At 40.7% G+C, this 16,413-nt stretch overlaps 1 protein-coding gene across 6 annotated transcripts in view; it reads right to left on the bottom strand.

Moving 5' to 3' along the window:
* lyst (lysosomal trafficking regulator) overlaps positions 1 to 16,413 on the bottom strand; it is a 60,788-nt gene that overhangs the window by 32,451 nt on the left and 11,924 nt on the right. For all 6 annotated transcript variants that reach the window (XM_083923557.1, XM_083923560.1, XM_083923561.1 and 3 more), the window contains exons 4-6: positions 10,386 to 10,584; positions 5,482 to 5,572; positions 2,009 to 4,121 (exon numbers count right to left, since the gene is read on the bottom strand). In XM_083923557.1, the coding sequence (XP_083779683.1) occupies positions 2,009 to 4,121; positions 5,482 to 5,572; positions 10,386 to 10,584 (2,403 nt within the window). The remainder of the gene's footprint in view (positions 1 to 2,008; positions 4,122 to 5,481; positions 5,573 to 10,385; positions 10,585 to 16,413) is intronic.

Here is a 16,413-nt window from a genome sequence, read left to right as displayed (position 1 = left end):
GTATAGTTGATTAATTCTGCTTTTTCAGAACATTTCCTCTTTTCATTAGTGGTGTGCAAGTCCATCAGGATGACTATCCATTATAGCCTGAATATTTAATGCTTTTCTCTGAAAAATATGGTGGTAAGCTACAGGCGTGGTGCAAGATGTTGTAGAGACAGGTGAGATGTCAGAGGATGTACAGCTCTTTTATGTTATCTTGTAACAACTTTTCCTGTTCGCATGCTTTTAAATCAACGTGTACACTTCAGCTTCTGTACTTCCGTAGCATCAGTTAAGCCATTTAAGTGAAGGATAAGATCCTTTGTCATTCACTACACTATTGAAGTGTGTGTGAGACCACAACATTTAACACTCATGGTCTTCTTGTAAGCCTTCTCTCAAAATGCTAAAATTCACAGAGCGGCCTCAGAAGCAAAACAATAAGAAAAATAAACTCTAAGCTTGTAAATGTTTGAAAATACAATTGGTGCAAATCCCCTATTTTTGTCCTTGCTAACAATAATTTGATTCCTTCAGACCAGTGTAGAGACTGTGCACATGGCCACGACAATGTCACAGATACTACTTAAATTTTAACTGTTTGGGAGAAAGCTGACATGGAAAAGTTATAAAATATGTAATTGGCCCACCAGGTGGAGCCGTGTAGTCTAGTCTAGTGAGATTTTATCTATATACGTTTATATATATATATATATATATATATATATATATATACGGTATATTTACTGTATATATATATGTATAAATGCAATGATGGGTGGTTTCGCTCATATTAATTAGAAATATCCATTGAGCAGCAGTAGCTTGGCATTTGAACAATAAAATGAAGGATGTAAAGTTTAAATAGAACACCACTCACAGTCTCTTCTTATCTGAATATAAGACATCGCTGCTCTAAGTTTTACTTAAGCATAAGGACCTAAAACTGTCTTTTGAAAAGGCTCAGATGACAAGCTATTTACAGCTTTTAAGCTGTAATGACTTTGAATGCCAGTCAAAGCTGCAGAGAGCAGAAGAACATATCCTGAATTTCAATAAGGAATCCTATCCACCCACCGCTGACAGACTCCCTCAAAGCATCCATCCATTCATTTTTGTATAGACACCGATCCTGTTTAGGGTCACATAGGGATTCAACCTATCCTAGCATGCATTTAGAAGGAGCCCAGCAGGTATGCAATCAAGACAGGTCACCATGGTTAACACAGACAGACAGACAGACAGACAGACAGACAGACAGACAGACAGACAGACAGACAGACAGACAGACAGACAGACAGACAGACAGACAGACAGACAGACAGACAGACAGACAGACAGACAGACAGACAGACAGATTCACACTCACATTCCCATGTATAGGCATTTCAGTGTTCACTTAACCTGCATGCCCCTGGATTACCTCAAAACTGAGAACTCAATATCCAACTGAGAATACTCAAACCCCCATTAATGCAGTAATATACAAATTCTGCTTTAGGCAGACTACTGTACTTGTAACATATTTACATAAATATAATCTTCCACCTATCACTCAGTCCACAAAGTTGTACTCTAATACATTATGGATGAGCATCAATTAGCAATGACATGGAGAGAGACAGATCTAATGACAAACAATGTCCAAGAGGATTGGGTGTCTACTTTTAGCTAGCTGATTATATTTGCTTTATGTGGTAGAATAAAAGGAGAAGATTCCATTCCTTGACTTCCTTGAGAAGTTTGCCAATTTTCTATTTCTCCAAAACAACCACCTGCATCCCTTTAATATTTAAATCTAAACACATGTTATTAATGCTTCTGCACATTTACTTAACCCAAAAACTTTCAGCTTTCAGCTAAACATCTTTCCACCTAAAAAAATGTAAAATTTAAAAAACCTTTAGCAGAACCCTGAAATAATGTCCTATACTACAGGACAAACTAAACCACTGAGAAAAGGACTGATGACCAAGGAAAAGTGGGACTCGTGAAAAACACATCTTAAACTGATGTAACCACTCACCTTGATTTGAGAAGGGCAGGTACTGTTTGTAGGTAAATGAGTAGTACCTCCACAGGCAGGCACTGTGTGTGATAGCTGCACACCTGAGTACAGACAGTGGAAACGCCCAGCTGTTGAGCATGGTGGACCAGCTCTACCCCTCTCTGCAGCACAGGGTTGAAGATGTGTGTGTAGAGCTGCCACTGCACTATAGCATTGCCCCGCAGAGTCAGGTGGCACACATGGCCAGCTATCTGCTGGCTCAGCTGCCAGTCCTCACCAAACACTAGCTCTTGATAGGCCTCCAGAGCATCCCACTTCCACAGCATGTCCTCTGCCCCCCCTCCACTTGGCAGAATACCCTGGGAGCGGTAGCACAAACCTGTAGAAATGGCTGAAGGTTCCCCGTGCTGCAGTGTCTCCTCCAGGCCTGGCAGCTGGCTGCTGTCCAGAGTGCAGATGTTACAGGAGGCCAGCTTGGCTTTTTCTGAGGGTTGTCCCCCTCCAAGCTGGTCGAGGATCAGTCGGCCCAGGACACTAAGAACATGAGACTGGTAACTACGTAGACCTGGAGCTTGGAAGGCATACAGCAGGGGTACTACAACTGAGCGGGGGTCCATACAACAGCAGATTCCAACAGCCTGCACCCCAGCCAGTACCTGCAACACAGCGGGCCCACTGGGGGACAGCCGCTGCAAGAGCCGCAGACATTGGTGAGCACAGGCAGCCAGGCAGCAGCAGCGCTCGGGGTAACGCACGGTATCACCATCGATCCCTTCCTTGCCTTCTCCATCCTCTTCAAAAGGGTTGCGTCTAGCAGCCTGCTTGAAAGCAGAGACGGGCAAACCTGACAGGTCTCTGTGGTGATGCAGGAAGTGGGAATATTCACAGCGGCGGTGGCGGCGTCTGGCGCACACGGACTGATGCAGCTGCTCTGACTTTGCCTTCTTGACAGCACTGATGATCTTAAAGACCCCTGCAATGAGACCTCGTAGTCTCTCTGAAGCCTCACCTCCCACTTCAGAATCCCTGGCCCTGCCAAGTCCCTCCAGCTTCAGCACTGTCGCCTCGAACAGCTCCAGGCCGCGGTGCTGGACAAACTCATGAATGAGCTCCAGCGCCTGGCTAAAAAAAAAGGGGTTGGGTGTGGAAGCCTGCAGGCAACCCAGCAGCACTTGCAGTACTCCCTCTAGAAGCTCTGGCAGCAGTAGTGCCCTGTGGCGATAGCGGGAGAATGAAAAGTCATCCTGGACCTCCTGCAGGGTCTTCTTTGGTCGAGGGGCAAAAGGGTCATTCTGTCTGTCCAAGCAGCTCCGGATTTTAAGGGTTGCTCTCAGCAGGTCCGTCAGGCTGCGTCTCAGGCTATCTGGGAGGGATTCACTCTGACTCACATCCACTGACATCAGATGCAGGATGGTGCGTAGAAGCATCCTCTGGACCAATGCGATTGGCTCTTCCGTCCAGCCCCCAGCAAGGTCCTCAGCAAGGACCCCAGTTCCACCTCCTATCCCTCCCCCGGGACCACAGCAATCTCCAAACTCCGTCAAGATCTCAGTGAGAGTAGGTACAACACTGACTGCCAGTCCAGGGTTGTGGTTGATGCTCATGTCAAATTTGCAAACCTTCTCCAGCAGCGAAAGCAACACATGGCAGAGATCAAAGGGTGAGTTTTCCATGCGGTTGAAGATTGATATTGCGGCTGGGTCTGTCAGGGTTTCAGTGTCCGTCATCTGGGACCCAGGGGCTCTGGGGTGTGGATATGGTGCACTCATGGTTTCTATGATGCCGGTGGCAGTGGATGTTAAATGTGAGGCCTCAGAACAATGATGCTGACAGCTTACCCGGATGGTGGAGCCATGCGACCTTCGGCGCCTTGCACCACTGGGGCTGGGGACAGCTTTGTCCTCAGGGTTGGCTTCTGAATCGGAGGTAGAAAGCTGGGATTTCCGAGCATCCTTAACAGAGTATCTCTGCGCTGTTCTGCGTGACCTCCGTGACTTCAAGTTGCCGCTGCCAACACGGGACCTCTTCCCAGAGTTCTGTTCATCCGTCGCAGCCTTCTGTCCTGTTCTGAGAGGGGCGGCCTTCACCTCCCAGCCTAGGAATACCTCCAATAGGGACGGCAGGGTGAAATCTGTCAACATAAAGAAATCTTTCAGCGTCATTCTGGACATTCATGAAGACCAACATACCAAATGTACTTCACGACATACAGTGCTGTCACTGAGGTCATATTGGATTATAGCCTGACATCGCAAGAAACAATCACAAACGCGAGTTAGTCTGCAACCTCTCAGTTCATTTTTTTATTACCGAGGGGCGCCAGAGTACCGACACATGTAATTTAGCACAGTGACAGACTAAGGCACCAATATGTCTGAAGAAGGTCTGCCGTTTTTGCCTTCAGAATTTGAAACTACTGTAGTACTTGAACAATAATTTCCACATCGGCTGCAGCCCTCTTGGTTGTTTAAAAATATCTCTACAGTGATCCTTTTTCTGTAGCTAGGTTTGTGCTCGCTGTAGTGTCCCCAGGACATGGGTGTGCAAGCCAAAAATGAGAGAAATGGCCCAGGTCTGGACGGCTGAAAATCTGTCCAAAGCAGAGAGGGACGAGACATTTCTGCCAGAGCCAATAAAACATGAGCTTGGAGATTTGCAGTTGGATTAATGTCTGCTTATGTCATATTTTAGGAATCGAGACTCAAAATTAACATTTTTTCAAACACCAGCAATGTGGGACGACCCCCCCAAAAAATAAAAAAATAAAAAATCTGTAAAATGACTAACATGTCCTTGGCTGCATGTCGGCAGCCATTCTGTTAAAACACACTCAGTGAGTAAGACTTAATTAAAGTAAAAATGTCTCGGGTCCATGTTAGATAGGATCAGCAGATCTGTACTAAATGCCGGTGTCATCATGAGGTCACAGGCCTCTGCAAACACCAATCTACTCCTGCTGTGTGGCTACTTATGTTTGTAACATGCATAATGGAGACATTGACTAAAAGGTTAACAAAAGATTTGTCATCTCAAAATGAGCGCAGTACACTGTACATGTCTATAATAAAAATAAATATGAGAAGATTATAGACACTATTTACAGTCAAAAGCAATATGCACACACTCCACTGCCTTCACGTAAACCCACCAAAGCTAATGCTGAAACATGGCTTTGGTAAACAATTATATAAAAGATGAAAGATTAAGAAATGTATGAATAAACCAAGCTAGAGAACATTTCTGGCATGTAAAATGCAGTCTGCATTTCACTTAGTCGGTACAAACAGTGTTATTGTTTGCAAATCACAGAGAACTGTAATGCAAAACAACAATTATCACACCCATAAAATGAAGTACGTAAATTGAAATCAGTTACAAAGCAGGAATAAAAGGGTGGTCACATTCCATCACAGCGGGCAGTGGCAGGTCTGTTCTGCTAACGCCAACATTAACATGAAAAAGTAATAGAGTAAGTACTTGTGGGTACTGACCTGGGGCTTTTTCCTCCTGCACAGGGATCTTCCAGACCAGTGGTAGTAGAGACAGAAGCAGAGTGAGCAGCTCTTCCCGGCAGGTCAATTCCTGAGAATGCAACGAAACACACTGAGGTTACCTAGAATGTTTTCCTGCCCCTCTCCCTTTGATCACACTCTGAAGTCACACCCAGACACTCCCTTCAAGACAAACTCTTGTCCATTTTCAGTCACAAATGTCCCTTTCACAAGTTTCAACAAAGATAATTCAGCTACTCTAAGAATAGCTTTGTTCCTGAATTTCACAGTTTCCCAAAAAATGTTAATATTATTCATTTGTGTGCATTTATTTATTTATTTAGTTAGTTAGTTAGTTAGTTAGTTAGTCTTCCGGGAAATGTGCCAGGGAGCAATGTAGCGTCTACATGATGGCCTTACTACCAAGACCTTGGGGATCTCCTGTTTATCCAGGACATACCTCACAGCAGAGAGAGAACCAACTCCTTCATGTGTTAATTAAAAATGATCAGGCAGCTGATTTTACAAGACGGTCAAAACAGTGTTTTCTTCACTGCATTAAATCATCACACGTTGTCCAGTTTCTTGAAGGTAATGGGTCTGTCACTTTTGTGTTGTTTATGCAGTCAATGGCTGCCAGAAATGACTTACACTGAAGTGATTTGCAGACAAATTTCCACAATATTACTCCTTAATCAAAAGGGCTATCTCCAATACCATTTTTTGGCTCTGGAGCTTAGGTACTAATCAACAGCGAGTATTAAAAGCTCATGCTGAGCACCTCTCATCAAGGGCTCAGCCAGACATTTGAGAGGGATGTGAGGCGCCCAAGATGAGAAGGGATATATTTACACATTCTAACAGTGGAATTAAAAAAATATATATAGTTCAAGAATGTGCTGAAAATGCATTTTGCAGTTGTGCCTTCATTGCTAGCCTACATTTAGAAAAAGAACAGACAGCGATGAATATCAGAATCCAATAATTGAAAAGCGAATACCCACCAAACGATCGAATATTCCAGTCCTACTAAACAAGAAGGCTTTCCGTTAGATATTTCACAAAATACTTTTACCTCTATGTTTTAATAGATAATAAATACAAATAATAATATTAATTATAATAGTTCTTGGATACTAAAACTATAGCCTGGCCAATATTGGATTTGTGAAGCTGATACTGTACTGATATCAGTATCTGATAGCAATATACGACCAAGTGGAAACAGGGAGAGCGATAGAGATATAGAGAGCGGTATGATATGCAACAAAGGACACCAGCTAGAATGGACTGTCTTAAAAACATAAAAACACAAACAATTGATTCAGGTCAATTAGCTTTGTTTTTCTGCATACTGAGCAGGATTTTTTACAGTGTAAAAATAAACTTGTCAGTGCTCACTTTTGACGGTAACACAAATCACATCAAACCTCGTTTTGCATTTCAGTACGGACACCAATATTCCTTCCAAAAGTAAATATCGGTAAATGTATTAGCCTGGCTGATTATTTGCTGTCCCTCTGACTGTAAATTATACAGCGTTATCTGGTAGTAGGCGTTGCTAAGCATTTTCCATTTGAATTATTCAGTTGATGATTTATCCAGAGATGACCATTGCATGACATTTAACACTTGGTCGGTTGAAAAAATATATAAATAAATATTGCTGACAGTTACAAAATAATCAATTTTATGTTACGTTTTTTCATCAGGATAAGAATATTGTTTATGTGTGTAATAGTTCTGCTAGTGTCATATTGAATAAGAGTCTTACATAAGGACACTTTTCCTGGGATGGACTGGAGTGATCCAAACAGTATCAGAACTAAATAGGGAGACCAGGTGGTACACGGTGTGAGTGTTTAACAGCAAATAAATAAATGTTTATAAAGTGTCTGGTCATGATTATTACTAAAGGCCATCCAGGCCACAGCTGACGCACACAGCTGACGCACACAGCTGACACACACAGCTGGAGCTTGTGATAACACACTAGCATATGAATGCATTAAATGTCTGCAGTGAAGGCTCCCATCACAAGAGAAAATATAGCTAATGTGTGTGAAATTATTTGAAAGATGTGAACAATAAGAGGCCTCACACACAATAAGAGGTCACATTCATCACATTATAATTATTTCATTCAATAATGCATTTTTTACTATAAGTCAGAGTAGATCCATAGAGGCTTTATCAACTAATTGATTAACGGAAAAATAAATCGGAAACTATTTTGATAATCCATTACGAGCTACTAATTTTTCATGCAGTTTTCAGCCTCTCAAATATGGAGATTTCCTGCTTTTGTCTGTTTTCTATCAAATTAAACTGAATATCTAGAAGTTTTGGACTCACAAAACAACATTTAAAGACATCACCTTGGATTTTGAACAACTGAAATGGACATTTTTCACAATTTTCTGAAATTTTATAAACAAACGATGAATCAATTAATCTCGAAAATAAACAGCAGATTAAATAATGAAAATAGTCGTTAGTTGCAGATGTTTTCTTCTTCGCTTGATATATAATAACTGAACTTAGTGATCACACTCCGGAGCCTAGAGACCCTTTCTAGAAACAGATCATTATTTGCATTATGCGTTTTATCCAAAGCGCTTTACAATTTAGGTTCAGTGTCTTGCCCAAGGACCCTGCGACCTACCTCTTGCTACCCACATTATGTCAAAAGCCGTAAAATACCGTTATCAGTCCCCCTCAATGGCCGCGACACAATGTAGCACTGGCATTTGTGAGCCAGTTTATTCACTGAATTTAAGTGGTCAGCATCAAAGCACTGAAAACCTCATTAAAACATTATATTTAATGCAGGTTGACAGCTCAGCAGTGCTGGTATCATGTCTGATGCCAACGCTCAGAGGTCATATCATTTTCAACTTTGTCCTGGTTGCTGACCTTTTGTGTGCAGCGGTCGACTTCTCATGTGAAAGCCTCATTATTCACTCTGGATTGTTCCTTGACCTAAAAAACACTCACAGATCAATACATAAACACACTGATTCAGTGTAGCCTGGGCTCTGCTGGTGAAGTCTTCAGACTAGTACATTGATGTGTAGGCAAAGGACAAAGAAAACACTACCTGCTTCTGTGAGGCCATTCCCATTAAACATGAGCACCGAAATAACACGCTCACAACTCAATGTCATAGATACAAACACACTGGATACCTTTGCTCTTCATGGTCCAGTATTTCTTTCAGTATTGTGCCAAACCAAGTTCAAATCCTGTCTGTAAAATCCATTGGAAACAAGAGTAATACTGACATGTTTTGTGCAGTGTATGATTAAACAACATGCTGTTAACTGTTCTAAATGGATTTGCATATCAGCATCAACATCTAGAATGCAACAGTTGCAAAACGAAGAGACCAACTTTCAGTCAGAACAACACACGGGCACTGAGAGCTGATTTCCTATTAGATATGGACCCCTAGCAAGATGCAGTAACACCAGCCACTTAACATATACAGAGACAACATTGACTAACTTATGTGCTATATTTTTCACTGAGGCATTTTATTGCATTGTGGTCATTAAATGCTCCTTTAATCCTACCGGCTGATGTCTGTCTGATGTTATGGTTGCATATTCGTTGTATCTTTTTATCATGTGTGTGCATCATACTGTATCTCTATTGCAAACTCTGTCTGTAATTTCCTTTTGATGAGATGAGATTAGTCACAGCGGAGGTTACAAAGGCTTATGTGTGGAAATGAAAACAGCTGCAGACTAATTTAAAAATATGAAGCCGAATCGGAAACTAAATGCAGTGGCCTAAAGCTTAGTGTGACTTAGGGATGCGCCCATTTATCAGAATAGACAAAGTATCGTATTGGCTGATATTTGCCTCGTTGACTGCCATCATAAGACGGTAATCGCTGGTGCCAGTGGCCAGTGTTTATTTTTGCGGTTGGACTTGGACAGCAAGAAAATGTAGGCCGTGTGAGAGTACAGCGTGTGGAAGAAAGATCGGCAAGATAAGCCATCGACAAGACTCAGTCCTTGATAACCACGAGAAAGAGAAAATGTCATATTGACAGCGCCACAGCTAAAGGGATTACTAATAAGGTGATGCAGTTTATCGCACTACATGACCAGCCTTTCTCTGTTGTTGAGGACGTGGCGTTTTGAGGCCTACACTCTGTCCCCCAAAATCTACAACGTTATGGCCACGCACACTCATGACCTTACGTTAGTTCATATATGCTAGTACTGTGAGTTCGCTGAGCCTCATGGAACAGTGGACTGACAAAGGCTTTAACTCGATTAAAGCAGAGTTACACTCCCCGGATGTAAAATTTTATTCATATTATTTGATTGCGCTTGTAGTGTTCTTTATATTTAAATGTAATTTATGTTTTACAAAATGTTTTGTTGGGTCATGCAAGTACTGAAAAATGATAATCATTGAGTAGGTAACGTTAATTGTGGGGGCTTTTGAATCAATTCTTTTTCAGAAATTTGTATGATTGCATTTGTACTCATTCAAATATAGTGTAATGAAGGGATGATGACTTTAAAACTATTTGGTTATGTTGTATAATGAAGATTTCTTGGTTTCCCTGTCACAAAAGAAGGAATCAAAAATAAAAAGCCCACAAAAACAACAAAACAGTATCAGCTATCGGGCAAATTGCTATTTTAAAGATCAGCATCGGCCCAGAATTTCACAATCGGTGCAACCCTAGTATGACTATTACTGAACTGAACTACAGTAGTAGCACTTACATAAACGTGTGACAATAGCCGCAGCCCCCATTGCTGAACTGCAATTTAAATGCCCATACTGTATGATGGGGCCACCGAGGGAAGACTGCTGATCTTGACTGATCAATATGGAGGTTCTTTTCGTGATGATTCATTTGTGGCCTTGAACATCCTCACCTGGTCAATGATGGAGTCTAAGGTGCTGAGCAACAGGAAGCCCCGTCCCCTGACCAGGTACTCTCCCAGTGCCACCATGTGACTCTCCTCCTCATCCTCCTCCCGTGCCTCCGCTCTCTGGGCCACTGCACTGCACAGTTGATGTACATCAGTCAGGAACTCTCTCGCCAGTGTGTTACTGGCCCCACTCATGTCTGAGCTACAACAGGAGAGATAAAACGTCATCAGGTCGTGGAACAAGCAAGTCTGCATTCACACTCAAATTTACTATGTGCCATTAAAGGTTGTCTAATACGTTGTCATTTCTGCGTAGCTGCTTGACTTAATAATTTAAATAATGATGAAAAGTTGTGAAATCATCTTCACAGACTTCAACGGCCAAACCACCTCCTTCAAAATATATAGTTGCATACTCTGTTTCTCCTGATTCTTCATGGAGATATTCTTTGGCAGTGGAAGTAAACAAATTTATGTAAGGTGGAAAGCTGAGGTTATGGAAGTCATTTTAGGGAAAACCTGAAAGTTTAAGAGTTCACCTCAGAGACTTAAATAAAACATAATGACCACACTTCGTCTATGATACTTGAATGCATATTAATTTGGAAGCAGCAGATACAGATACAGCTCATCACTGGTTTTGTCAGTTCAGTTTATTCAATGCTCACTTGGTTTAAGAACAATACATTATGCAACAGTATGTTGAGATGATGATTGTCAAATTTGAACAGCAAAAGAAAAAAAGTTGACAAAAGGAACAGTTTAGTGATGATTATGTGCAAGTTGGTGTGGGATTGTATCTGTAATGGTACTAATGTGAGATTAATCACATCACATCAGTGATTCTGTTGGGGTCAATATAAACCAACTGCCAGCCTACCATCTAAGATGCAAGTACAGTGAGATAAAGAAAAGGCAACTCCTTCATAAAAGTCTAAGCATGTTGACATCTAGACTATCAAGTTATCCCAAAAACGTCCATCTCAATAAGCAAAACAAACTATTGGTCATTCATAGGAGGTCCTTCAAGCTACTATGCTCATGTCGGCCACAACCATGTGTTCTTCTAAATGTAACTGACAATACACTGTAGGTCTAAACACAAAACACACACCTCACATCTCTCCCCATTCACTGAAGATACACGCACCCTTCACAGGACCGCCCCAGTTACACAGGTCAACCTGAATTCAATGCTGTGATCAAAACCACTTTACACCACAATGGTATAATATAAAAGAGGAGGGCTAGGTTAATTTAATCTACTACGGGTATTTAGTTAGAGAAAAAGACAGACACTAGCCCCTGTAATATACATGTATAGTTGTTCGCATCTTACCAAATGTTACTGGGCCGAACGCTCTCCTTCCAGTCATCTTGTGTTTGCTCCAAGCATGACTGTAGCTCTGCTGGCTGTATCTGCATACCTCCTCACACGACTGCTGACTGAATTTTCTGTTCTGCAGCGCAAATTCCATTAAATTGGAATTTCAAATGGAAGCTTTCCAGATTCGCAGCAGATCAGCGTATCACATGAAAGCATGTGATGTCACATGGCAAGGGGACTGGCCTTGGGAATACTGAACGAGCCTCCAGTGTCCTGTAGAAGACCTCTGTAATCAACCGTCATTCACAGTGACACCGTTTGTATTCGGCACTAAAATATCCGTTTTGGGATTTTTCCTTTTATTAACATGCCTATTTGGAACAACTAACAAAAGCCCCAAAGACAAAGTTAGGCTTGATAAAGCCTTAAGTACATGATATGACGTAGATGAAAACCACAGTGTGTTGTAAAATGTTGTTCTGTTATATCTAATTATATTCTTGTCTCCTTTTTAAGATTGAAAGTTTCCCAAAAAAATATCGAATCTGTTAGAACTAATTTCATAAAAGTGTACAAAATGATGTACAAACCACGTTTTTATTACATCCGACGTTAACTCTATTTTTTTTTAATGCAGCTCTATTTGTACTTTTATTGAGACCACAAGGTTTTTACAAAATAGTTGGCTAAATACGTCGTGTTATGTTTCCACCCTTTGAAAAGATAATTTTCTCAGAAATTTCCACTACAGTTAAACCTGAATTCTCACTTTACACTTTACAGGTTCCATGCCGCAGATGCAAAATAAAGTATTTTAGTCCTACATAGGGGTTACCACATAAGAAGCTCATTTTGTGAAGGATAACTGAACCGGAGAAGATCACATCAGAAGACGATGATGGTCTGAAGTTTCTAGAGGAAGAAAAAGAACGTGGCCAAAACAAACCAATCACAGCTTGGAGTGAACGACCTGTGGAGGTGCACATAGAGAAAATCCCCTTTACATACCAATGAATACACCAGAGGCACCTATACCGCACATATCACGCCACTTCAGTAAAGAATATACGGTAAGTCGAGCTTTATAACTTTCCCTCTGTGGACAATTCACTTTGAGAACAACCGATGTAAACTCCGCAAGAGCTGAGAAAGATATGAAAAATGTCCAACATGAATGATCCCAGCTAAGTTTAAACTGAAACTGGGTTATTATGGTTTTTAGATATTCTTTTAAATATTGATATTAATAAATGAGTACCATAACGATCTACTGAATGCTGTTACATTACATTGTGTTAAAACTCAAGCTGTTTTTTGTTTTTGTTGTTGTCGTTTACTCTCTTTGCTTGAAATCTAAACCGTACAGAACACCCATTCTCATGTATCTTGATTCAGCTTTTCAATAAAAATATGTAGCAAAAACACAAACCAACAACTCAAGCTCACCATCATAATTCAGCTCTCGTCTCGGTGAAACGTCTGTCCACTGAATGGAGCTTATTTAGGTCACAGGTCACTCTCGGAGTGGCTAGACACACATCTAAGAGGCTTAGACATGCTATGAAGGGCTTGACTTCTTAATGTGACCACTTTCATTTGTATCGTATTATGCCATACATAACCTTATAGCACCTTATAATTATGTAATAATTGAATTTCCAGGAAATGTTTAAAAAAAACAACCTTTGAACTTAACCTGATTGGAAATATAAAACCCAATAATGTAATTAAAAGTCCTGACTGATATTGTAATAATAATAACAATGTCAGTCATCTATGGGTGGGATCATCTCCCATTGATAGGGATTTTAGTTGAATGCATCTTTGGGTGATAACAATGAAACACTTGCCACCTGCTCTACATTAAGCCTATGTAAGGCTTACATTTCCAAACATGGAATCAGTGACAAATGTTAGTGTTTAGTAGGTTAACATGACACTAACTGTATTATATATTTTGTATAATTGCACACTTAACATTTCCAAAATGAACATCAGTCTTGTTAAACTACCGGTAAAAATATCATCATTACAAAATAAGATAACAATATCAGGACATTTAATTACATTATTGGTCAAGGTGTTTTTTAATTGGGTTTTATTACATTTTCAGGTTAAATGCAAATTTCATTACATTTTCAGCCGTCATTACATTTTCAGGAAGTTATTACATTACTGAATGCGTCAAGCCTCAATTATAAGGCTAGGAGAAATGTGTTGTGTAAATATATTATTACATTAGATACAGACCTCAAAACAAACAGCTGATATTTTGTCTATTGATCTGTTCCTTTAAAAAAAAAATGTCCCACAGATTTCTGAAACACAGTTATTTGTTTGTCAAATATTAAAAGCATTATTGAACTATCTTTTTCCCCACCCACATACCACCATCCCTCTCTCAGTCATTTTATCATTCCCCCAAGACAGTGATTAGAGCTTTAGTAAACAAACAGAGATAATGGTTTCCATCATATCATTCTGCTGCAAAAGACACCTCTCCCCTGCAGTTACATTTCCCCTCTGGACCAATTATTATTATGTTCTTCACTCCAAATGAGTTGTTTACATGTTTTATTCAGGCTTTATTCAGCTCTGTTCCTTTCGGTGTGGGTAAAAATAAGGAAATAGAGACTTCATCTTGTCATAGCAAAAGATTTGCAGAGATTAAAGGACACAAAAATCAATGGATCATCCTGGTGTCTTGAATCAGGCTCCCTGTGTTTACACTGCACTGTTAATAGAGTGTCAAGAGCTATAATGATTTCACAGAGGCAAGCGTGGTTTATCTACCTGATGAACTGCATCAATATACAGTATCTGGTTCTACTGCAAACAATAAGAAATGAAAGAGTGTGCCTGCACAAGATGTTTACCTGAGTGATTTTATTTACTGGGGGTCGTTTACTCCTTCAGTTTGTATTGTCTGATCAATTTTAATCTGAAGAACTGTGATGGACGTGACAATTACAGTTGAATACATTGTGATAATGGAGGATATAAACTGAAGACTTTTTGATCGTGAGCTCTGACTGACGCCAAATAAGCCCTTTAATTAACACAGGTTTGAAAGATTCATATTAGTGCTGCTGAGCCGGTTTGCATTTACCATATTATATTAATTTTTCATATCCTGCATAGCTGTAACAATTGCTGTAATTGATTAACAGGCAGCAAAATACAAACGATTCTTCGCTGCAAAGAGCGCTGCAAAGAGCGCTGCGTACAGAGCGCTGCGTACAGAGCGCTGCGTACAGAGCGCTGCGTACAGAGCGCTGCGTACAGAGCGCTGCGTACAGAGCGCTGCGTACAGAGCGCTAAGTTCAGAGTGCTGCGTTCAGAGCGCTGCGTTCAGAGCGCTGCGTTCAGAGCGCTGCGTTCAGAGCGCTGCGTTCAGAGCGCTGCGTACAGAGCGCTGCGTTCAGAGCGCTAAGTTCAGAGCGCTAAGTTCAGAGCGCTAAGTTCAGAGCGCTAAGTTCAGAGCAAGCTATCAATGTATTGAGAAGTGACCCCTATTAGCTGCATACCCTTCTTACTAACTCTTATAGCACAACTTTTATTAAAAGGGCAAAACCAACATTTTGCACATTTTTCGCTCTATTGAATTTTTAGTTGACCGTGCTCGATTTTGTTGACTAAAGCGATTAGTTGATTTATCGACAGATCTGTAAAACTCAGTTTCCCTACAACAAATCATGCAAATGCAGCACTTTTTGGAAATGAGTCATTCATGACTAAACCTCATAGCATGTATTCCTGACAGTAGTAGAAGTCACTATAAACCATGAACCTAAGTATAAAATACTGTGCTTTAACGTGGTGAAACTGCCAGCATCTTCAAAAATGCAGGAAGCCAAAGGGGGTTTATGGCAGTACAATGACTAACCCACTGTTCCATTTTTTACAGCATTTGTTAGCTAAGTGCTCAATAATTACAGATAAAAGCTCCAAAAATTAAAAACATGGAACATTGGATGGTTGATCACACAACCAAAGCCAAACATTAAACTGCCATACGCTTGTTTTTAAACAAGGACATTGTTTCAGGCATTTTAACCAAAACCATATTAATACTAATGACCTTTCAGCTGAGGGAACACATATCTCACGTATGCTAATTCACTCACTTAAGTCAAGGTAGCGTGTATGTGTTGAGTAACTTATTTACAGCCAACATAACGCAAACAAGAGCCACTTGAGGTGCCTAATGGCTACAATTTTCCACATCAATATGGAAATGTTTGCAGCAAGATACTCAGAAATGCTAATGCATGATTACATAATGCCTGCAACCTCTACTGCAGTATAGTAGTGAGACATAAAAATGCTGAGAATAAATCAGTTTCAGAAAGCCTGGTCAAGGGGGGGGGGATGTTAGGCCTTCATTCAGCCTCGCAGTCTGTATAAAAGTTCCGGTTACGAGTCAGTGCGTATTGGCTCACACACACACACACACTGGAAGGTGACATTGATGTGTTACATGTCACGCCCGGCGTGCTATCTAAAAATCACAACCGAGGCTGCGTTTTGGCAGCGTTTATTTGGTTCAGTGCAAAAACGCAAAGCCGACGCTACAGGTCATGTTCTGTCATTGAGGTGTTGATTCATCACCATGTACTTGTAAGGCTACAGTTTGTGATGCTGCTAGAGCCCAATATGTTACTCGACTTTAGTAAGACAAAACCTTCATAATAGTACAGTTAA

Source organism: Echiichthys vipera (assembly GCF_963691815.1).
Source record: "Echiichthys vipera genome assembly, chromosome: 11".
In the NCBI taxonomy this organism is placed as follows: Eukaryota; Metazoa; Chordata; class Actinopteri; order Perciformes; family Trachinidae; genus Echiichthys; species Echiichthys vipera.
Note: the sequence above shows the minus strand (reverse complement) of the source record. Positions and strands in the feature narration are given on the sequence as shown.